The 23,579-nt window shown below is 42.8% G+C and overlaps 1 protein-coding gene across 5 annotated transcripts in view; it reads left to right on the top strand.

Annotated features, from left to right (window-relative positions):
* PTPRT (protein tyrosine phosphatase receptor type T) overlaps positions 1 to 23,579 on the top strand; it is a 421,250-nt gene that overhangs the window by 316,977 nt on the left and 80,694 nt on the right. For all 5 annotated transcript variants that reach the window (XM_052684090.1, XM_052684093.1, XM_052684091.1 and 2 more), the window contains exons 12-13: positions 13,561 to 13,834; positions 21,632 to 21,668. In XM_052684090.1, the coding sequence (XP_052540050.1) occupies positions 13,561 to 13,834; positions 21,632 to 21,668 (311 nt within the window). The remainder of the gene's footprint in view (positions 1 to 13,560; positions 13,835 to 21,631; positions 21,669 to 23,579) is intronic.

Consider the following 23,579-nt stretch of genomic DNA (forward strand, 5'->3'; position numbering starts at 1 on the left):
AGTATTTTTGGAAGCACACTAGTTCTTCACATCCATACGAAGGAATCATTTGCAAACTGAATAACCTTGATTGTGTGGTGGAGGAGGAATGAGATCTACAAAAGAGGAGGTATAAATTTGCAGAATCTGTTGGGTTTTTGTTTGTTTTGCAGATAGGGGCTTTGGTGTTTACATCTCAGTGTCTGTGTTGATGCTGTTCAGCTTGTTGTTTTGCTACTTTTGAGTGTTACCACATGAGTTTGCCTCAGGCATTTATGCTTATAATAAATTCATTAATGCCAGGAATGGGTGGCGATTTCTTATTCTTAAAACTCCTGCACAGAATACCTTGTGCTTGAAAATAAAGACTGGAGTCGGGGATCAGCAAAGCAATAAAAAAGGTTCTGATGTTTAAAGCTGTGGGGAGCCTGACAAATTGTTATGCCCTTGGTAATTCTGAGAGTTCAGTTGCATTGATAGGCGTGTTGTAAATACCTGGAAAATAAAAATCCCAGCCTGCTTTTACTAAACTCTTATTCCAGTGTATGCATCACATGACACAGTTGATTGAACACAGGGCAAACAGTCATCACATTAGATCTTTTAATTTTGTGGTATCTAATGAGGAATGAGATTATCAATCTAGGCTTCTGATAGTACAAGCCTAATTATCTGTATTAATTAACATCTCCCGTAATATACCTCAGGGATATTGTTCTGAAATCATTCAAGCTGGGTTTCTCCTGCATGGCGTTCTGTCTTTCATCTAGGCAAGAGTTTGAAGGTAAATGAGCAGAGTTCCTCTTCTCTCAAAGGTAAACTAGAGCTGCTTTTTCTTTAGTGGTGTGTGATTGCACCCAAGAGAATGAGGATTTGCATGAAAGGCTGGGAAGAATGGCAGCTGTACAGACTGCTGTGATGGTTATTATACCTAAAAGGAGCAGAGTTTTGCCTTAAATATTTGCAGGTTGACCTCAGCAGTGTGTTCTACCCCTGGTGAACTGAGCAGGGCACAGCACAGCTGAGCATACGCGTCCGGATCTGCTGGGTCATTGCATGGTGGTCATAGGACATGCAGAATGACTTCAGTGACGCTTTGAGTTGTTCTGGATCTTACAAATGCTGTGCCTGCTGTATCAATGCAGTGGAATGCAGGGTTGAGTCAGGAAACAAGGTGACAGCTGTAAGTATCAGGAAGGAATATTTTGATTTTTATATAGCGTGACATAATCAGTTGAATAGATGTTTCAAGGTTTTTTAGTTCCCCTGAAGAGTCAGATCCTGGCCCTAAAAAGTGAGAATAAGTGGCATTTTGGGTCAGTTGTCTCATCTGGTACTGGAAATAGGTTCTCTTACTGCAACATCTGAGAGAACTGTCCCTTAAAATGTCACCAAGCTGCTGTTACCCATTTATCAGCCATCAGAAACATGCCTGCTCTCTGAGCCTGCGTGACCTGCTGTGTCTTGCTAAGCCGTTCTGTGGAGAGTCTGGCAGCAGCTGGGAATGGGAGAGGAAAGCCATCAAATTTGCATATATTTTAATTATAATATTTTAACAATCAAATTACATATAGAGACAATTCTTTTGTGTCAAGTAGCATTTTATTAGCTGCACAGTGAAGCTTTTACTAACATTTTTCAGCGAGCTTTCTGAAGGCCTGAGGATATTGAGAGTCAGGGAGTGAATGTTTTTGCATAAATCTTTCATGCTGTCCACATGAACTGTCAGGTTAAATTCCAGCGATCAAAAGGTTAATGAAGTCTGAACTTTAAGCCGAGAATTGCAAATTGATGGCCGTTTTCTCACCTCAAGCTGTCAGCTGGTAAGACAAAGAGGGAACAGGGGGAAATGTCCCCATTCCCACTGTGAGCACTTCTTTTTCCCAAGATGTTCCTTAATTTGCATCAGAGCACCCGGAGTCAGTATTCCCCTTCTGTTTTATCCCAGAATAAAAGGATGATTGCAAACTGCATAAAATATTTTAAAAAGTAGAAATTGTGTTTGTTGAGATGTACCACCAAGCCTCCTTTTGCTTGCAGCAGCCCCTGGATCACACCTTGAGGTGGGATGAGCTGCCCCAGGTGGGAGCTTGCCCACAGGCAGCAGCTTGGTTCCCTTCATGGGCCACGGAGGAAAGTTTGCTTAATTGAAGCAGCTCCTTTTGGTACTTACAATCAGATGGGATGAATCTGGGCAATAGTCCCTGGCAAACATCACCCCTCGGAAGCAGTGTATGAGCCCTATCCAGCCAGCATTCCTCCAGCAGCAGCAGGGCTGAGATATTCAGAGGGTAAATGGATGCCTTCCTACATGTGGCAGGCAGTGTTTGTGCTAGCAGGTGCCCCTCAATATGTCTACAATAACACAAAACTGCAATAAAAGGGAAGATGAGTAAGCTCTGCTTTGCTGTTGCAGACTAAGGCATTTCAGGATTTAATTATACTACAGGTATATAAATTCCGGAAACATGTTAATGCTCCCGTGATTAAAATTATAGAGGGCCTAATTGAAAAAGCATAAACCGAATTGAAGAATTCCTAATTATAGTTTGCTTTGAGGTGTTAATTTCCTCCATAATGAATGCATAATTTCTTGAACTAGAAAAGGGGGCTGCTGCACCAGCGCGTGGGCTGCAGATGGAATGAAGGGATTATCATAAATGCAGCCAGACAATTCAGAAGAGTAAACCTCTCCAGCCATGGTGCTGTTCTGCCTCCCTATAATTTCAGTTCTCCTAGCACAGCACTTTTCCAAAGCAAAAGGCAGAGCTAGGAGATGGTGAGAGACTTGCTTACGGTGCAGAAGGAAGGGGAAATTGGACTGGTTTAATTAAAAGTAGTCATGGTGCAAAAGGGGAAGGTGAGGAGAGAGGTGGAGAACAGTATTTCACTGGAAAGGTCAAACAGTAGAACAGAAGATGCTGACTTTCCTCAGTACCCACCTTGCCTGATTCAAAACTAATTGCAGGAGCTGATGTTGATGCAGGTTGAGGGGTTTTTTTATTCCTCCCAGAGGATTCACCCTGTGTTTCAGTTTTATCTCACATCAAAAAGATGCATAGCTTTGAAGGGAGTGAATGGTGAAGTATGTCTTTATCAGGTACGGCCTCCCGTTGGATAAATCTGCCCCATTCCCACTCTGTTGGGGATCTCTGAAGGTGTTTACAAGTGATGACAGACCAGCTGCCAGCTCTTATCCTTGGGATTTCCATTTTCCTGTTTTCCCACCCACAGCTTACTTGTATTCCAGAGCTGAAGGTGCCACTTCTTCCTGCTGTCAGAAGCATCAGTGTTTTGCACCTCCTGAAAAGCGCAGTATGCCCAGAACAGGCAGAAAGAATCTGGCCAGTAGCTTTCAGAAGGTGGAAATCTGTGTTACCATCTCCCTGGAGAGCTCATGTTCTCTATTGTCCGTGGATAAAATAACAGTGAGTAGACTATGACGTGAGCACAGCGGCCTTATTTAATAATGACTCCTCTGCTGATGTTAGAGCAAGTTCCCCTGTTTGTCTTGCTTTCATTAGCCTTTTAGTTACATAAATAAGTCAATTCTATTGTTCTGTTGTTAAGAAAAGATTTTACATTCATATGTATGGGTTTTCCCTGTGTAGTCCAGTAGCTATTGGCCTGTAAAATGGAGAAAAAACTAGATTGTTTCTGTATGGAAACTGTCTTAATTTCAGGGGAGCCATTAGAAATACCCAAACTCATTGAGAACAGATGCAGATACACACAGCCTTGTGCGAGGCTCTGCTTTATGGAGGGCATGGCAGAAGACGCAGGGAAGGGCCTGCCACACTCTCTCCTGGTCCTGTAGGTAGCTAAACAACTGCTTTGGCTCTTCTTGTCCTTGAAACTTACTTTCTTCTGGTCTCAAGACAAACCAGCGATCACTGAGACCTCAGTCAGCGATGCCTGTTTAATGCTAAGTGACATCAGCACAAAAAGGTTGTGGTGGCTTTTTTTTTCCTCTAGATCAAACAGATGGCAGGTGGTTCAGGAGGGAAAAAACACCTCCAAAGCCACAAACATTAGCTCCTGTTGCAGCGAAAGCCTTATCTGTCTGCACTCATTATCTTTAATCTGCCAGCACAAAATAACATTGAGCTGGAGAGATAGGGACTGGGCCTATTCCACGGGGGAGCAGCAGCTATTATGTCTAATCTGTGTTGCAAGCCAGGTCAGCCTTATGGAGATGGCTGAGATAATGGAACACAGAGCTTTGAAATGCCCTCTAGTTCTATATTATTTTTACCGTGTGTTTTTTCCCAATAAGATTAAACAGGAGGAACTTTAGGCATTTGAAGAAATGATGCATATATGTGTGTATATATATATATATACATACAGATATATATATATATATACACATGTGTAAATATATATATATATATATATATATACAGATATATATTTATTTACACATGTGTAAATATACATGGGTCAATCTAAAAGTAATGCCTCCTATTTATTTCCATGGAAACTGCAACCTGCAAAGAAACTGCAAAAGAACACAATGACACTATTTAATGGAGCACATTCTCAGCTACAAACCACTACTTTTCAGCGTAGTCACCACTATTAGCTGTGCCTTTTTGCCAGTGAGCAAGATCCTGCATGCCGTGCTTGTAACCATCTGCACGAGCAGAGGTAACGCACTGTCGCTGTCACCACTGCTGAAATGCACCACTCACTGTGCTCACATCCACTGCTTGATCTCCATCACTGTTCAGCAAGCGTCCATGAGTGTCAGTGGGTGACTTTTTTTCTGTATGGAGGAATTCAATTCCACCCCTTTGCTTCATACAGAATTCAGTGTCAGATATTATAGTGTCAAACTGCCCCTCTGCTGCCGTGTGTCACATGGCAACAAAATGGAACAGGCTATTGATGGGAAGGTTCATCCTCTACCTCTGCCATTGCACCAACATCTGCCTCTGGTGTTGTGGGCCAACGTCATAAAGTAGGAGGCATTACTTTCGGAGCAGCCCTAGTGCAGGTAAATAGATGCAGTGGTCTGAGCATGGAAAGAAAGCAATCTTTTTTAAGTATGGGCCAAAGGCCAGAGCTTTTGGGCTTTTAAGCACAGTCCTTCCTTTGGTCGTTAGACACTGACTCTCAATACAGTTGTCCTCGTGACAGCTGTGTGTGTTTTGTACGTGTAGCACATTTGTTTGGAGTTTACTGGCACTGCTGGGGTTATAAGTTTAGTCCATTAGTCCAGCTACAGGGAAAGATGAACTATAGTTGGAATTTTAGTCCAACAGGGATAGGATCAGTCTTTACATTTTCTTACCTTTTTCTAGTGCCCACTCCACTTGCTGTAGAAATTTAACAAAGCTTGATGTTCTAGTGATAAATAATATGAAACCCATATGAGCCCATATGAAAACAGTGGCTCCAAATAGTGTTAGCCAAGTGTGAAATCGCTACATTTTGTTTCATGAATTTCAAGGTAGAAAGGCTGTGGTAGGGGGTGAGTGTCAGAATGGAATAAAATGTGGAGAGACTGTTATCAACCTTCTTGATGAAATGGATTGCATTACTGCTGGCTCTATCTCAGCAGGATTTTTTCATAGCAACAGCAGTAGTTAAAATATTTTTTTTTTTTTTTTGTTAACAAATTTGGCTGAATTTTGATATTTTCAACTAGAGCAAATGTAGCCAAAGAGTTGTTTAATTTAAATGAGTGTTTAAAGAGCACACAAAAATAACTTCAAAATGAAAGATCTGATGTAATAGCTTTGCAATATGAGAAACTATTTCCTCAAGTAGCATCACTTTCGTAAGCATTATTTGTGTGAATGCTTTCTTGCAGATGTGAAGAAGCTGATTTCTTTTAACGATTGTATTGATGGAATTGCAGCCCAATATTCATAATGGGCTAGTTTTGGAATCTTTGAAATAGCCAAGCATATTACAGAAGATGACATTGCAGAACATCTTTATTTCATATTCTTTTCCATAAAAATGTTTATTGAAAGCTGACCTTAACTTCAGCATATTGCGTCCTACGTGGAGCTGTATGGAGGTAGTAGCAATCTTTAATTGATTGTAACGGCTTTAGAATCAGACCCCAAATAGAGAGAAAATTGCAGAACGGTGTATTGGGTCCCTGTACGTACATCTTAGGTGGCTGTGAAGCCCAGTTCATTATCGTTCGTAGATTAGTTTCAGAGCTTCTGATTAAAAGTGCATAGGAGATGTTAAGGGTGAAATTTTGGAGTGTATGAAGTAGATGACTCCATTCTCAGGAATGTATTGGCACTGAGCATTTTATTATAGTCACAAGGAGAAACTACTGAGGGAGTGTTCAGCATTGCACCAAAGTAACACAGGGCTGTAGGTGCGTTGTACGCTCAGAACAACGAGCCTCCGTGTTTGGCTTTGTAGGATCACAGAATGGCTTGGGTTGAATGAGACCTCCAAACACGTCCCTTTGCAGCCCCTTCCCATGGGCAGGATTGCCTTCCACTAGCACAGGTTGCACAGAGCATGGCTCAGGATGGAGCTTCCACAGTGTCACTGCTCTCTGACTGTTACACGTTTTATTCCTGTACATTTTATTAGCAAATCACTTGTGTTCTTATAAGTCTTTTTGAGAGTAAGTGGGTTTTGGTTGAATTCATTACAAAATCCTTCTGTGCAAGTTCACACTGTAATTACTATTTAGTATTTAATCCCACTTTTTTGTTGTTATTTAAATTTTTGAGTGAGCTCTATGGAGACCTGATGGATTTCTATATGGTACTTCTAGCTTCTATCATTTTTCTCCCACAGGGTGGTGATGCACTGGAACAGATTGCCCAAGGAGGCTGTGGATGCCCCATCCCTGGAGGCATTCAAGGCCAGGCTGGATGTGGCTCTGGGCAGCCTGGTCTGCTGGTTGGCAGCCCTGCAGGGGTTGAAACTGGATGATCATTGTGGCCCTTTTCAATCCAGGCCATTCTTTGATGATTCTGTGATTGTATTTCATCGGATTTCCCTTTAGGAGAAAACGTGTGCCTGGATAGTGAAGTGTTTCTGGCTCGCAGAACACCCAGTTTGCACAGAATCTTTGTCTTCTGTCTGGGGCTGCCATGCAATTGACTTGTTGTGAGTGGTACCATTTTGTTTCTTATTGCATGTGTGGCAGAATTCGGGGTTTCTATAAGACACCTTTGGGAAATCAAAACTAAAGACGTTGATGCCATTCTTCTGGCTCAGTTTGCGTCACTAAAAGCAACTTGGCCAGAAAAGTAAGCATCTGCAGACACAGTAGCTAATCTGAATCTGGTCTAGAGGGAGGTATCCTTGCCTATAGCAGGGGGTTGGAACTAGATGATCTTAAAGGTCCGTTCCAACCCAGACCATTCTATGATTCTCTGAATGCTGAAGTTTGACTATCATGCACCACATCTAAGCCGTCCCATTATGGCAGGAGAGGGCTCCGTGCTGGCAGAATAAAGGCCCCGAGTTTTCCTGTTCATGTGGAGGTATATTGACAAATGTGTTTAAATTGTTTTAAGCCAGTTTAATGGAGTCACAAGTGAAAAATGATGGTGGAAGGTGCTGGTGTAAGTATGTGTAGTCTGATTTCTGTGTTGTGCCATGCCTGGGGCATTCACATCCTCTGTCTGCTGAGGCTGTGAATCAGCTTTCTGAGGAGATTCCCGGTCTTAAGAGAACACGTTTTTAAAACTTTGTCAGTGTGGTTAAGAGGAAAGAAGAATTGGTTGTTAGCCCTTCAAAGTGTCACACCTTTGCCCCTGGCTGTGTGCACTTGATGCCTTTTGGTTGTCTCTGTGCAGCATTAACTCTCACAGATCGGTCAGACAGTATTTGGGTTTGATTTGCATGTGTTTGGATAACCTTTTCAGAAGTGCTGCATCTGCTGATTCTACAGAAGACATGCAACAGGGGAAATTCAATGCATAGCTCATGTGGGCTGCTGCATGCCCTCAGTCTGAGATGACAGTGTCAGGATGGAAAAGCCTTGCATCTTCATACTTTGTTTGCCCTTCTTGTCTTTCATCCTTGAATTAAGACAACTATTAGTAAGGAAACCACAAAGACCCTTTTGTGGTATCTTAATTCCTGCTGCCTGTCAGACGGTTTGCCTGAAAATATTGTACTCCTTTGAACCAGAAATGAGAGGTTCCTGTTCTCTGTGGGGTGAGTTACAAAACTTGCTGAAAATAATCTGGTAAAAATGCACTGCAACATCAGGCTGTACTAATTGCCACTGGGTTTTATTCCCACGGTGAAAATATTATTGGAAATAGTGCACAGCTGATAATATATTTGTGTGTTAAATATTAAAATCAAATGAAAAAGTATTAGATCTTAATGTGGTGCGTTTAAGAAAATGTAGTACTAAAATGGTCCAAAGGGGATAGTGAACTGAATGCTGAAGCGTTGTTTCTTTTAAGCTTTAATAAGTCAAGTGAGGAGATCACTGTAGGGTTAAGAAGGAAGTGTATCAATGGCATACTCTGTCATCATCAGGGATAGAGTGGAGATGCTCCTGGATGGGAAGTGCTGTGTCAGCACACCAAAGTGCACAGACCAGATGTGGAATACTTTATGGAAAGCTCTGACATTTCCTCCCACATTCGTAGACATCATGCATCCAAAACTGGAGTCTGGATTAAACACACAGCTAGATTCTGGACAATTACTTCCTCAGCCCATCCTTGAGCAGCATAAAAAGAAATCAAGAGCAGGGAAAGAGAAGTCTGCCAGAGCTCAGAGATGTCTCAGTAGCTCAGAGACAGGGCTGTGATTTGGAACGTTGATTATCACACTTGTGCTTCCACACTGAATAGAGAACTCATAATTGAAGAGATTACCTTGTAGATGATGATAAGAGCACATTTTCTTCCTCTGCAGACAACATTTGTGCTGTGGCGGCCATTATGGCTGCTGCTTTTATCAGTGATTTAGAATGGAGCTGTCAAAAACTTTAAAATGCTTCTATTAAAGTAATATGGTTTTATCTATATAAAACCTGTGAGATTTCTCAGGGAAGCCAGGTTTGGCCTCCTTTTCTAATAAGAGTATACAGCTGTGCCACAGGGCAGGGAGTTTCCCAGCCTTCGAGGAAGTCAGGCATCTGATCAGTACCAGATTGAGAATCCCTGGAGAGCTCTTTCTTGAGAGCAGAGCTGTGGATGTGTGGAAACCAGTCCTCAATTGCCATTCATGGGGATAAAGCAGTTGCTGGTTTGCAGTGAGGCGGTTTGGAGTAGCACAAGGAAGGCAAGACCCCTGCTTCTATTCCCCTGCTACATGCAGATGTGTGGATTTGATTGCAGTGTTTGCAAATGTGGCTGGATATTAAACATTGAAAGGAAGTAGTTAGTTTTACTGTGTCGTCTTCCAGTTTATTGGCACTGGGGTTGTTATATGGAATTGGTAGTTTCAATGTTCTGCTTTTGTTGTCTCTTTTAATATAATTTCAGTGTATGACACTGAAACTTCCTTTTATCCAGCTGGGCATTTTCAAGCAATGTATTGATTCCTGCTATGAAAGCAGTGTTGGCTGATACTGGCTGGAAGCGATAGCTTTGAAGCGTGAGAGGAGGAGAGCCCCAGGAGATCTGCTTTACTGCCTACCTGGTAGCCAGAATAAGAGCTAATAGAATAGCTTGGATACCTCCTCTGTATTTCCATTGCCTCTTTTCTTCCTTGCATTTAGCTCTTCTTTTTGGGAAAGCACTCCTTTTTTCCCTGCTTATAATCACAATGCTGTGTATTGCAAAACTGTTGGTCTTAACAAGCTGCAAATGGTTGACTCTGCTCCACATCCCAACAGAAGTGTGGCTGCAGCTGGATGCCTCTGCAGGCCAAAAGGGCAGGTCATGCTCACAGAGTTTATTTTGAGCGAGTGCCTGACTGCAATCTTTGGGGTCACAATGCATCGTGGAATGTTATCACTTCTTGAGAAAACTGGAATTACTTTTACTCTTTTGAGAATTTCTGTAGTAATGCAGACAACCTGGCCATAATTGTGATGAGTAATTGCATGCTTGCTATCCAGAATTCCCACATGGATTTCATTTGGTTGCAGGATCACTGGCTTTCCACTGCCAGTGGAAGGGCAAGCAGGAGGGAGATGTGATGCTGATGGAAGCGGAGTTGGAAGCTCTTGATGTGCTTCATAGCACCTTGTTATTTAGAGCAGAGAAGCTGATTCCTGAGAATGTCCTGAAGGCAGTTCAGGAAAATTCTGCTCCTAAGTAAAAATAAGACATTCAAAACTCTTTCAAGGAGACCTTTCAATGGCCTTTCAATGTTCGAAGGGGAACTATACGAAGGAAAGGGACAGACTGTTTCCGGGGTCTGCTGGGATAGGACAAGGAGAAATAGTTTCAAGCTAAAAGAGGAGAGATGCAGGTTGGATATAAGGAAGAAGTTTTTTACACTAAAGGCAGTGAGGCAGTGGCACAGGTTGCCCAGAGAGGTCAGGGCACTGGGGATCTGAGCACTGATGGAGCTGTGGGTGTCTCTTTTCATTGCCTTTAAAGATCCCTTCTAACTCAAACATTTCTGTGGTTCTAAGAGGAAAAGTAACCTGGAAAAGAAAAATACATCAAGGAAGAAGAAATAAGAAAATGAAATTGTGAGCCTTTTTTTAGTTAGGGGTGAACTGTGTAAATCTGGCATTTCTAGAGGGACCAGATCAAAATATCCGAATCAAAAAATGAGATCCAGAGTAATGATTTGGCAGGAAAACAATTTCCCAGAGTGATAATCTTCAGTCCAGAGTGATCCTTGAGAGTGGCTGCTCTCTTGGCCACTTGGTCGACACCTGTGAGAGCGGCCACTTGACCACTAGGCAATAACAGAGAGCCTAAGGAAAGAGTGAGGCTGAATGATGAAGGTCACTGAGTTGAGCAGGTACGGCAGAAAGAGGTGCCAGCACTGTGTCAGTTGGTGAGAGCCAGGGCACAAAGGGAAGAACTCAAAGTAATGCCATCTGTAACTCATTCTGTGTTTTGCCAGGGAGTAGTTTTTTTAGACAAAGGGAATAATGACAGCAATGCTGGCTCAAATACTTGTTTCAAAGGAAAAGGTGACAGTATTTGAATAGATCAGTGGTGTTTTAACTTGCACACAAATGGGACATCTATTAAATTTCAGCTGAATGCTCATGAAGGAGCCATTGTGCTTCCAGAGACATCTGAAAAGATTCCAAAAGAATAAACATAAAAAATAAGTTGAAATTTCAGGTTGTAAAATGGAAGAGCTACCCCCAGGGTAGGAAGAAGTATGTATTAATGGCCAAGGCAGAAAGCTGTAATGTAAAAGATTGCAAGCAAAAGAGTATCTGTTACAAGGTTCTATATGCATCAGAGGAGTTGCTCGTGATGAACATGAGTGCATATGGTAATGCAGTGGGTGTGAGAGCAGCCACGGGAGAAACTGAGCATGTCTTCAAAGGTAACTAAGTTCTCTGATTACAGAAGCAGTTTAATTACCTGGCCATTAATGTTCCTGGTAACTTCCCCTTCTAAACCAGACAGGTCTGTGGGCTCTCTGCTTGCATGTGGCATAATGAAGAGAATGAGGTTGTCCTTTCAACACAGCAAGTATGGGAGAGAAGAAGAGGGAACCTGTGGCCCCTATGGACTGAAAGGAGAATTAGATATGTGTGTGTGTAATGATTTGTGTGTGTATATAAAGGAAACATTTTCTAAAACCAGCAGAAACAGGCGAATAGGATTATATGCAGCAGGAAACAAACAATTTTTTGGTTAGAAAGCATATGACAAATGCCCATAGAAATGTTCATCACAATTTGGAGTACTTCTGTCAGCAAACAAAAGCTTCCTTTTATTTTTGTCAGCAATGTGGATTATTATTGGCAACCTGAAGGGTCAGAATAAGACTCTGCATATAGTCTGTTAATGAGCAGTGTCCCAGAAGGCAAACTGCTACTCTACAGCTGAGCTGAGCTTGAGGTTGAAGTTACACACACTTTTGCTTAAAGCTACCACTAAATCCTCAATGGTGAGTCCTTGTTGCTGGGAAATGTGTTTATCGTCTTAGAAATCAGCAAATACTAGAGAAGATTAAAATATTCTATGAAAACCTCCAATGAACAGTAGGATTGAGGAGAGTCTTCCAAAGTGCTGCGGGGACGTCATTGAAGGCTGTGTCCATATGTCTGGGTGCTCCTGCTCCATTAGCAAATGTGAATACCATCCTGCATAAGGACAGCTTAATAGCAAGCAGTTCATCCATGGGTCATATTGGTAACGATGATTTGCCTTTGGGCCTGGCAGTGGGAGCTGCCCTGCTGTGCTGATTGCTTCACTCTCAGCACTGAGCACGCCAAGTACCTGCAGCCCTGAAGTAGCAATGCATTCCGAAACATGAACTAGGTTTTGTTTTGCCTCCTGCCTGTGGAAGGTGCCAGAACTTTGCTCCCCGCAGAAGCGCTGATGAACCATTGCTATGCGAGATAATTTCCAGTGCAGCCTTTCTGCAGAAATGAGCCTGCAAAAGCAGGGACGCGGATCTGCTGCTGGCTGCCTCCGGTCTTCTAATCGATCTCCCCTGTCCAAGTAAACAAAGGAGCAGCCTGACACAGGCAGGTGAGGGCAGCGCTGTGAATATCCTGACAAAAAGTGAAATGACTGCAGCGCTATCTCTCTTTGTCAAAGGGGTGAGCGGTGTTAAGCAGGCACTAAACCTGCCACGGCTGTAGCAGCGTTGAACTAAAGGGCTTTGTTAACTGTCTTTGGAAAAGAAAAAAACAACACAGTGTGCATTTGAATGCAACCTCCTTGAGCCTGGAAATAGCAAGCTAGAAATGACAAGGTTGCTATTACATATCATACAAGGCAAAGGCTTAGCATGAATCGAAAAGGATTAGGATTTCATGGAGCTCGAAAGAGTATCGAGAGTTGATTCCTGAAACAAAAGTGAATTGGGAGAGAGATGAAGCCACCTACCCACATATGCTGCTCTGTAAGTCAGCCTTTAAGTGATGCAAGGTAGGAGGAGACTTGCCAGCAAGAATCATGGCCAAAAACTTTTTCATTCCGGGATGTATCACAAAAAGAGATGTGAGGCAGGGCCAAAACTAGGAGCAGTCTTAAAAGTTACGGGAATCTTTTTCGGTCATCTGAACTGGTTCCTGCACCTTGAAACTGTCCAAAACAGAGCCGATAGCATTGCTTTCTGTGGATGCTCCCCTCTGCTACAATCATCCCTTGGCCAAGCGAAGTTTTCATGTTTCACCTTGGTGGCTGGAATGGAGGGAACATTCAGTACATTAAAAATCTGTTACTGATTGGATCTTGTAGTAGGTAACTTCGTTACCCAAAGCGTGGCATGACTGAGCTCTGTTCTGACTTTCCCAAAGGTGTAATCCTGCTAAAGGAATAGAGCAAATGAACCAGCACTTTACCTTCAAAGCAGCTTACAGCAGCCATAGACAGTCATTGATGTGCCAAGAGCTGTTTTGCTGTCTCACCCTAATGTAACAGTGTTTTTGTTACTTTGCTTTGTTCTTTCACTGTTGGAAACACTCTTTATGTTTAAGGATCTTGGGACTCTAGTCTTACCTTCCTCTCTCCCCTCTCCTCACAGTGTCTATCAACTCGTTGTCAAGGAGGAGAAGCTGCAGAAAGCTCGCAGAGCTGCAGACATCATTGAATGCTTCTCCATCCCAGTGAGCTACAAGAACGCCTCCAGCCTTGACTCACCTCACTACTTTGCAGCCGAGCTGAAGCCCATCAACCTGCCTGTCACACAGCCCTTCACCGTGGGCGACAACAAGACCTACAATGGCTACTGGAATGCTCCTCTTTCTCCCCTGAAAAGCTACAGCATATACTTTCAGGCTCTTAGCAAGGCAAACGGCGTAAGTGCAGAGAATATTGTCTGTATCTGTACACATGACAACCTCCAGCCTCCCTGTCTTTCTCCTTCCTTCTCCATCAGATGCCAGTTTAATTGCCGATTATCACTTTCTTGCAGAAATTTGAGGGAAGTTATACATGCCACTACTTGTCCTTCACTCAACTTTCTCTGCAGATGCAATGGAAAGCCTGTAGGAGTGCCAAGTGATGGAAAGGGCATATGTTGGCACATGATGTATGAAGTGGATTGTTTATGATCTTTTTCCTTGCGTTAATGTCAGAGTAGAGGTTGTTGTCCTTTTAAGATGTAGCTGCTACATCCTTGCAGTCGTCAGTTCACAGTAATTTTAGAGGAGAGATGAGAGCTACCAAAAGCTATTAAATTGGATTACTTTGTAGCCTCCTTTTGCTCATGCCGTAGTTTAGCAGTTATTGTTGAGGTTTTCACCTTGAACAAAATGTAAGTTTTACCGTAAAGGGAACTTTGTGCCTGTCTTTCTTACTCCTTTTGGGTATCATAGACTTTATTTTTAACTTATAGTTATTTTGTAATATTAAGTGTGTGATATTAAGACTGTGTGGGAAACATAGTCTGCCCCTTTTTGAGAGTCAAATGTCACACACATCATGCCCAACAGATCCATTCATAGGAAACTGAAGGCCTCTTTTCCCTCATAAATTCTTCTGGAAAGTGGTTTGTGACCTATGACCTCATGCTGCAGATGTGTTCAGCTAACAGCATGCAGGCCAGATCCAATCTAAGCAGTCATTCAGCTGCATCCCCTCTGGCTCCCCCAGTAGCTTTTGGTTATCACAGACATGTTACAGGTTACCAGTCCAGCCTCCTGAGGAGACTTATAGCATTAATACACAGTGAAGAAGTTGGGCAGCCAGGGATGTTTTTAGTGCATTTACCAATGCTTTCCTGAATCCAACTTTTACATGGGTAAGCTCTCTAATACATCACCTCTGAAAGAACAAAATTAGAAAAATCAATCAAAGATGAATGGTAAAGGCTTTGGTCTCCACTTGGGATAATGACTTTGATACCCAAAACACAGGCGTGCATCACAAAGGACTGTGCGTCCTTTAACAGGCTGGCAATGCCAGTGAAGGTTCTCAACATGTCATGCTGTTTTACTGCCTTCATTTATCACCATTCTGCAGAGTATCAGCTGTGTGGCTGACAAGCACAAATCTCTTCGGTACTGTGCTGCTTTTCACCTTGATTTCCCTTCTAGTTGGTACAGTTTCCATTCAGCACTCATCAATTAATTCAATTTTAGATTCACTTCTATGAAGGAAATTGTAAAATATATGTATCTGTCTCTTTGTTTCTAGTTAGTTCCCCCTTATGTGATAGTTAATTGCTAGCGAATGGATCCCTAAGGATGAAAAAAACTTTTATTTGCTCGAGTACAATCTAATGTGCCATAACTGGGTAATAAGAATGGAAATGTAGGCTTCCCTTGGCATTCTGGAGTGAGGCAGCAGTAATGTACAGCTCCTGCTTTTTCTAGAATTCTGTAGCTGACAGGTTGCTCCACACTCAAAAAAGTCCATAATACTTGGGCTGCTCAGATAGGAAACTAAAAGACCTTTCAGGAAGAAGTAATCCAAAAAGTCTGTATGCAGCTTGTGAAGGCATGAGAAGCATCAAGTTCATGTCTGAGCAAGCAAATGCCTCTTGTGTTAATAATTTACATCAGTACATTATATGGTGATGTATCCTCAAAGTGCAGTGCTGCTGGAAAAAGACATAGGTGAATTGTCCAAGAGCGGAATATGGATCTTAAGTGAGTAGCTGTGGAACTTGTTTTGCCTTGATAGAGTCCTTGAGGCACTCATTTAAAATGTTAGGATCTGATTTGCGTCTGATGTTTTGCAGCTGTAAATGTTTTCTTTCATACCCAGAACTGTTTGCAAGTATAATTTGTTTTTAAGAGTTCTGGGTGTTCACTTTTATCAACAGCCTGAGGCAGTTTGGTGGTCTACATAAAGCCTACCAAAAATTATGGCTGCAGGAAGGCATTTTTAGATAACGCACATCTGCAAAATATCTGAGACAGTAACAATTTAGCACAGTTAAAATCCAGCCTTATGTTCCTTTGCACATGAAAAACTTAACAGAGCATCGCAGCTCATTTTTTAATTAGGATATTCTATAGTTTCATTAATCACTGACAGATCTGGAACGATGAAACTTCTCTTGCACACCTGGAACTTGCAATGAGAAGCCGTCGTGCAGTGAACCGTAACATCTTCCTTTGGAAATGGAGGGCTCCAGGGGGAGCTTAATTTGAGGAAACATTCTGTGTTTGGTCAAAAAGCTTGATTAGGAGGAGATGGTGGTGGTAGAGGAATTCTGCATTGTTATTTTACATCTCCTCTGTGTGTGGAGGGTTGTGCTCATTTGGTGTTCTTGTCGGCTCTGTAACCATTAGCCATGATTGTTGCATTGAAAGGGACATAATTAACAGCTGGATGCAAAACAAGTGCAGCAAATTGCTGCAAAATCAGATCTCGAGCTTTGCTGCCTTCTTGCGTGCAGTGTGGTGCTTGTTTTTTGACAGCTGTCGCTCTCTGAGTTCTGTGGGCAGTTGTGTGAAGCTTGGGCAGCCTGTTGCTGCTTCCAGACAAGGGTCTGAACAGAACATTTTGTTGTGCAAAACGCTTCCAAACTGTGTGGGTTTTCCTCCTAGGAACAATTGAAAGCCAGATGCTGAACTGAAAGGTGTCGAAGTTCAAAAGGGGTTGGGGGGGAAGAGAGAAAAAGAAAACAGAAACTCTAGGCTTTATAACAGGGCACTTGAGAAACACAATTAGCTACTGATCATTTGTTAGGGACAGTTAGTGCAAGAACTGACACAGAGGGAAGAGCAGACAACTGGCTTTGCTGTGTTCTGGCAGGAGCTGCGTGCCTGCCATCCCAGCCTGGTAGCTAAGTGATGTTTGCTGGTTGTGCTGGTGCCACCTGCTACAGATGGCTGCTGGCAGAGCACAATGCTTTCCCGGCCTGTAAAACCACCCTGAGCTCAGCCTCTGTGATGCACAGCCCTGTGGTGCTTCTTCTGAAAGGTACGGCCTGGGCAGCGATATTATGCAGAATTAATAATCAGAGTTAAATGTCACAGATTTTGCTGTCCCCAGGTTCTTTGTCTGAGCCATGGATGGTGTTGGTGCCCAGTTAGAGATCCAGCAAACACGCTCAGGTGGGGAGAATTCCTTGGCTCCCGGGGTGCTGCTGCCTGAACTTTTGAGCAGCTCAGGAAACAGAGCTTCCTAGAAATCTTTCCTGTAGCTCCGGTGCTTTACGTCATGGAGTTAAAATGAAATCTGTATTGGCACAGTTGCAATCAATAACCCTTGGCCATTTTTCCTCTAAATGGGAGATGAGGCAGGAGGCTTTGTAGCACAGCTGGAGATGATGTGGGGGATGCTGCCAGCTGCTCCTGCAGCCTGGTGGTCCAACAGGTGAATGATGTGTTCATGCCAGCTTTGTGAAAAGTGGCAGCACAGGAATCAATGAGAATATTATTTTTGAAGGAATGATGGACTCTACAGAGTTTTTCATTGATTTTTTTTCCACTCTAATGACTTGTACTACATGCACAATCGGGCAGCTTATCATTATCAGGGGATTTCAGGCTGGATTCCTGGTTGCTAACAGGTCTACTCACATACTTAAGGAAGATTTTGGAGGTATGGGCAGAGCTGCCAGTAGGAAAATAACCTTCATCCTTGTGGAGATGGCTCACAAAGAGCCAGCGAGGTACTTCACTTCAGCACAAGGCCTATTCTGAAAACCAGTATGCTACTAAGTCTGCCTGCATTGGTTTTGCAAACAGACAGCTGTGGGGACTCAGTGTTCTGTGATTTCAGCTGTACCATTTTGTCCAGTGATGTTTACTGCCTCTTACTGTCATGCTGGAGCTCCTGGGGCAGCAGTAAAGCAGCTGTGGATACACTTCACTCTTTGTAAGTCCTTGTTTCCACATTTGTCTGGCCTTCCTGAGCCAGAAGACACGAAGCTGAGTGTTGGTAGTCTTATTCATTGTATGAATAAGATTGTCTAGTCATCCTTGAGTTTGGGAGATGTGGATACTGAATAAACTAAATATCCTTGAAATCACTTTCTGTTGGAAATAATAAAAGCCCAAACCACTTTGTTAAAGCTCACTTCTCCAGATAACACAGATACTAAAAATAACTGATAATTGGAAAGTCAATACGGGGTTTAGCTGAGCCTCCTGGAGAACTAGCAGTTTCCTTGAGCTGGCAGTAGAAATTATAGGGGAGTCCATAGACTCTGCACACTCTGTGCATGTGATTAATTTTAAGGACAGCAAACAATTGGTCTCAGTGGAATAAGAAAGAGACACATGGGAAAAACTGAAGAACAACAACGGAAAGTTCAGAGGATGGAAGGGCAGTGCCTGTCCCATGGGATCAAGCTGCCTACAAGCGTGCTCGATACAGGCTTGGGACATGGAGTGCTGTGGCTGAGGCCAAGTAGGAGGTTGGTAATTACCTGTCTGTGCAGCAGCAGGAGTTAAAACTGCCTGTCCCCAGGTGGGGCTGTCTGGAGACCTGTGGCAGGGTGGCACCTGGGGGCAACAGGTATATGCAGGTGCTGGCAGGGACTGCTTCAGCCAAGGAATGCACTGTTGAGCTAATGCAGGGTCATAATCAGAGCCAAGGAAAGGAAAAGGAAAAAAAACGGTGTGAAAACAGATGGATGAAAAAGCTCTGCTTATCTTATTGTTCATAGTCTGTAAACAGCAAGCTGTCATTTTAAAATAAAAGGAAAAAAAATCATTTGGCCTTTTAGGTTGTGAAGATGCAGCTGTCACATAAACATATGTCCTTCTGCCCTCATAGATCTTTCCTGCAGAAAGTTGTTCCCATCCAAGTACTAAAACAAAGGCAGAACTTGTCTTGTTATCATCCTGTGCACTTCAGTGAAATGCATATTTTGGAGTCTAAATAATTAGTAAATGGCATCAGCTCTCCTTCTTTGAAAAGGAAAGAAACAAACCATATTGAAAAGAATGAGAATTCAGTGTGATGCCAGAATAAGCTCCTGGCATGTGGATGTGGGTCTGAAATGAAACAGTTGTCCAGTTCCAGGATCTAGGTTAAAACATCCCTACATTGTTCCCTTACTGCTTGCACGTATCCTGTCTGTGATAGCATAGCCTGGCAGTGCCCAGAGCACAAAGCAGCAGTGGTTCTGGGACCTTACATTGGGTTATTTGTGTGCCTGCAGCCGCAGCACAAAGCAAGCATCTTACTGCAGCTGGTGGGAGCAGGGTCTTGGCTGTGGTTGGGTTTGGGAAAGTTCTGTGAGAACGAATGGGATTAGAGTATCAGAGTACTTGAAAGAGCCTATGGATACAATCAGGAGACTGAAATTTAGGAAACTATTTTTATAAAAGTTTTTTGCTATTCCTTTTTTTCATTATTTTTCTTGTAATGCTTTCAAGCCATCTGTGTATGTTATTTACTCCTCTTTTGCCATTGGTTAAGCAGAAGCATCTTTACTCTGGTGAGCACCTCATCTAAATCCAGGAGAGTTTTTTCAGAAAGCAGATGTGATTATAGGCAAATGGTTTCACTGTTTTGAGAAGAAAAAAAATTGTTCTGTGTATTGACAAAGGAGTTCAGACAAACAATTCTCAGTATTAATCAAAGAAAAATACAGTAAGTGGAAGGAGGTCTCATTTTTTGTGAGACATGAAAGAGAGGAGCAGTGGGTTGATCAATGAGGTGCTCAATGGAAATCAAAGCAATAATCAGCCCTCATCAGGAGTACGGACTGAGAACAGACTTCAGGCTCCAACATCTCTAGTAGCTGATGCCTGGTGGCTGTGCAGGTTTCTTTTATGTTTTTCTCCTTAGAAGACACCATTTGAAATTAAGTCCAGATGTCTTGTTCCTCTGGTGATTGATTGCCCTTGCTTTTGGCAGTGCCTGATCACTGTCTTCTAATAACTACAATTGTCTGGGCTAAATAAGTAGATGTAAATGCAAACAGAACACACTGCATCCTGTCTTCTCAAATTACCCCGTGGGAGGGCAACGTGCAGGAATATGCACATGCTCAAATGAGATCAATTACAGCATTGTTAACAAGGTTTTGGGTTTTGTTTTGTCACCTCTTCTCAGCACTGACTAATTTCTCCAGCCTTTTGTTGCACTTTGAAGCTAGCAGAAAGCAACAGACGCACAAGAAAATTTTCCACAAGTGTGTGCAATGTGTGCCAGTGTCCACCTACTTTTAGCCTGCAGCAGTACTATCTTGATATCAATTATATTTCATTCGTCATTGCTGATTTTCCAGGCCATCTTTGCGTAGATTGTGAAGTGCATCAGATGTCTTCTGACTCCCTGCATTATCTGCTGAGGCTGTGCTCTGAAAATAAGACTATGTTTTTCCTGCTTTATATAACATCACTAGTAATAGAGATTGTTGGTTTCCAGAATAGCTGGCAATTCAGGCTGATTATACAGGAGGCAGTGATGGCTGTGCAGCAGTGCTCTGCAGCTCTGTTGGCTTTGCAGTGCCAGCAGTTGTACAAGATGTGCAGAGCCGCTCTGTGAGCGAGAGAAGTTTGTGAACCAAAGAGAGATACCTTGGGTTTACTGGAATAAGGAATAGTTTAGTCAATGAGTGCATGATAAGGGAGCAGGGGGAGCTGGTGCTGCATTTCCCTGTGCAGTGTCTGCAGTTTTCCTCTTCCTGTTTGCAGTTGAGGGTCGGTTGCAGATTTTCTTTACAGCCTCTGTTGAACTGCTTGAGGATGGAGCAAGGTGCTCAGCAGTGTATTTGTTGTTTCCAGAGCCAGGCAGCATCCATATTAATGTGGCATTATCACATGCAGTAATTTATGCAGTATTCATTACACCCGAGACATGCACAAGAGCATGTAAAGTCATAAAGTGCTAAGAACACCCTGCAGCAGATTACTGCCTGACAAAGTTGTTTAACCAAAGGAACACAGAAGATTTGGATGATGATCACGCATTGTTCAGAAGCAACCCCTGCCAGTAAGAGCTGCAGAATGAAAACGTGGGGATACCAGAAAGGGTTTGTTTTCAGTGGAAGTGGCCTGAGGAGGATGCCTTTAGCTAAGCCAAATAACACAACGCTGCTGCTCAGCTCCAAACTCCTGTTTACACAGATCTGGGGACTCTGAGGTGCACTGAACAAAAGCGTTGGGTTTTATCCCAGCTCTGCAATGAAAAGCCGTGGTGCTCAGGGTTGTGTTTGAATGGCTCATTTGGCAGAAGTAGCCATACAACATGCTGTTCTGCTTCACATACATATCAGAGGGCTGAAATATTCAAATGACTGCTTAGGTGTCTGTTTGCCATGTGTTTAAATAAATACCCAATTTGCAAAATTTGTGGTAATGGTGCGTGAAAATTGGATGTACAGTTGCGTGTACTTTTGACCCAATGCTTGTCTGCCTACTACAGATCAGGCCATTTAGCTGGTAAATTCTATTAGTAAATCAGGCCGTTACGTGGTGCTCATTCCTCACATTGAGTATGGAAAAACATCCAACTTCCCAGCAGTCAGGCAAGCAGCTGCATGCAAACCCATTAGTATGGAGTGTTCTATGCCATTCAAACGGTTGGTGGTACTTTCAGTGATGAAGTGTAAGAAAAATGCTTATGTGTTTTAGTGACTCTTGATGAGAAATATGTTTAATATGTTTATTGCAGATAGGCCAATGACACACCTTGATGTTTTCTTTTTCTCTCTCTCTTTTTTTTTTTTGGTTGATTTTCAGGAAACAAAAATCAACTGCGTCCGGCTGGCAACTAAAGGTACGTGGGTTTCCTTTCCCTGCAAAGCACAGCACCAGTACTATGAAAGCTGCAGTGGTGACACAACTAGATTACAGCTACTACTCAGGGAAGAAGCTTCTTTTCAAAAAGTTTTATATTTTAAGGAAAATATCGAAGGCAGAATGTCAGTTTCCAGAACCACTTCACTATATGTGTAGGCCCTGTTATTTCTCAAGACAGGGTCTCTCTCTCTTTGTGGTTCCTGTTTTCACTTGTTCTATCAACTGCTTTCCTGCCCTGAGGACTGCTCTTGTTATTGGCAGAATGTGATTGAAAAAGCTTCCTGCTAAGTTCATTCTCTCTGTAACTACACAGTGCAGATAAGTTAAAGGGGATCTCATGCAAACCTGACTTTTAAATGGGTTTTGAAAAACCTGACCTTCAACACATTGGGGCACAATTCCTACATCACACCATTTTCATGGTATGATGCAGTGAACTCGTGGAGAATATTTCTTATTTTCATCGCATTAAGTTCAGAATAGACCTAGCATCATCACGAGCAAACCCAATACAAATGATTCAGCAATACGTTCAGACGCATTGCTTTGATCCCCAGGTTGTTTCACAAGATGTAGCTCTTGGGGAACCAATGGTGACAATGTCTGGGTTACTTCTTGGAGTTTAGAGTTGCTTTTAACAACTCTTCGAAGGACTTCGAAGTCACCCCAGAGGATACTTTGCCAACAAATGTGTCAGTAAAGCAATTTACTCCTAACACAAACCGAGTAGCTGTAAAAAGGCTTCCTCAACAGGTATCTGGTCTCAAAATGAGTTCTAAGGAAATGCTAAGGTAATTGCTGTGGGCCATGCTGGAGGTAACTCTCCTTTTCTAACCCTCAGGAATGCATCCTGTGCCCTTGCTGCTTTGTTGTAACGTGGAATAACTCCATTACTGCCTATGGAGTCTTCCTGAAGTTGAAAAGAAATGGGTAGAAACTCATGGCTCTTTTTCTTTAAGAAGCATCACCCTGTTTTGTTTTGTTTTTCTTTTTTTCCCATTCTTTTTAGTCCTTTCTGTTTTGCAGCAGTAGCAGAAATTAATTCCTTCTAGGTAATTTTTCATGTGCGCTTCTGCTATAGCACTTACTGAGGAGCTGGGGGGATGAAAGAAGCCCCAACTAGCAGTTACTAGGTAGCAGCAGAGGACTCTTTTTGCCCTTATGTGAAGACATCTGCAGAAGTGTTACTGTCAGCAGGGTGTGAGGTGCAGGTGCTGCACTGCCTGCAGCTGCCGTCAGAGAGCTGGTGCTGCAGGCTGGCAGGGCTGTAAGCAGTTGTGTCACCACTGACAGCCAAGGATGAGCCATTTGTCCCCTCTCCCCTTCATCTGTGGCTCTGGTGGACCCTATATCCTCCCGTTGTTTCCTCTTTAAGTGTTCCTTGTAATATCTTCGTTTAATTCGTTGCTCTGGGTTGCAAACATTCTGTGTCAGTCTCCCGTCTGTTCCCCTGCAGTTTTCCTGGCCCATGGGTAGTGGAGTGACCATTGCAAATTTATCTTCCTTTGGCCTTCTGGTGGTAGAAAGATATAAAGAGCAGGAGTGGGTGAAATTTGGGTGAAATGATTCTCCTCTGGGTCTTCCCAGAGCGTGACTGGAGGGCTCTTCATCAGCTCGGAGAAATTAGATTGATTCATTTCTGGAGTCCTATAGTGTCTTCTACTTTAGTGGTTCCTATTTCTGGAGATAGTGGAGGAATGTGAGTTAGTTGTTGTTCTAACTAAAAATATATTTGCTCTGTGATTATTGTTCGAATAAAAACACCTGTATAGCTCGAAAAGTCCTATTCTTCTGTGTTCTCTTGATTTGCACTGCCTAATTTGAGTACTGCTGGAAAGACTCACATAAGTGTTTGACCCCGAGCTGCCTTCTGCAAATGGATTTAATT

This window comes from Tympanuchus pallidicinctus, unplaced genomic scaffold, assembly GCF_026119805.1.
Source record: "Tympanuchus pallidicinctus isolate F22 unplaced genomic scaffold, pur_lepc_1.0 scaffold20, whole genome shotgun sequence".
Classification (NCBI taxonomy): domain Eukaryota; kingdom Metazoa; phylum Chordata; class Aves; order Galliformes; family Phasianidae; genus Tympanuchus; species Tympanuchus pallidicinctus.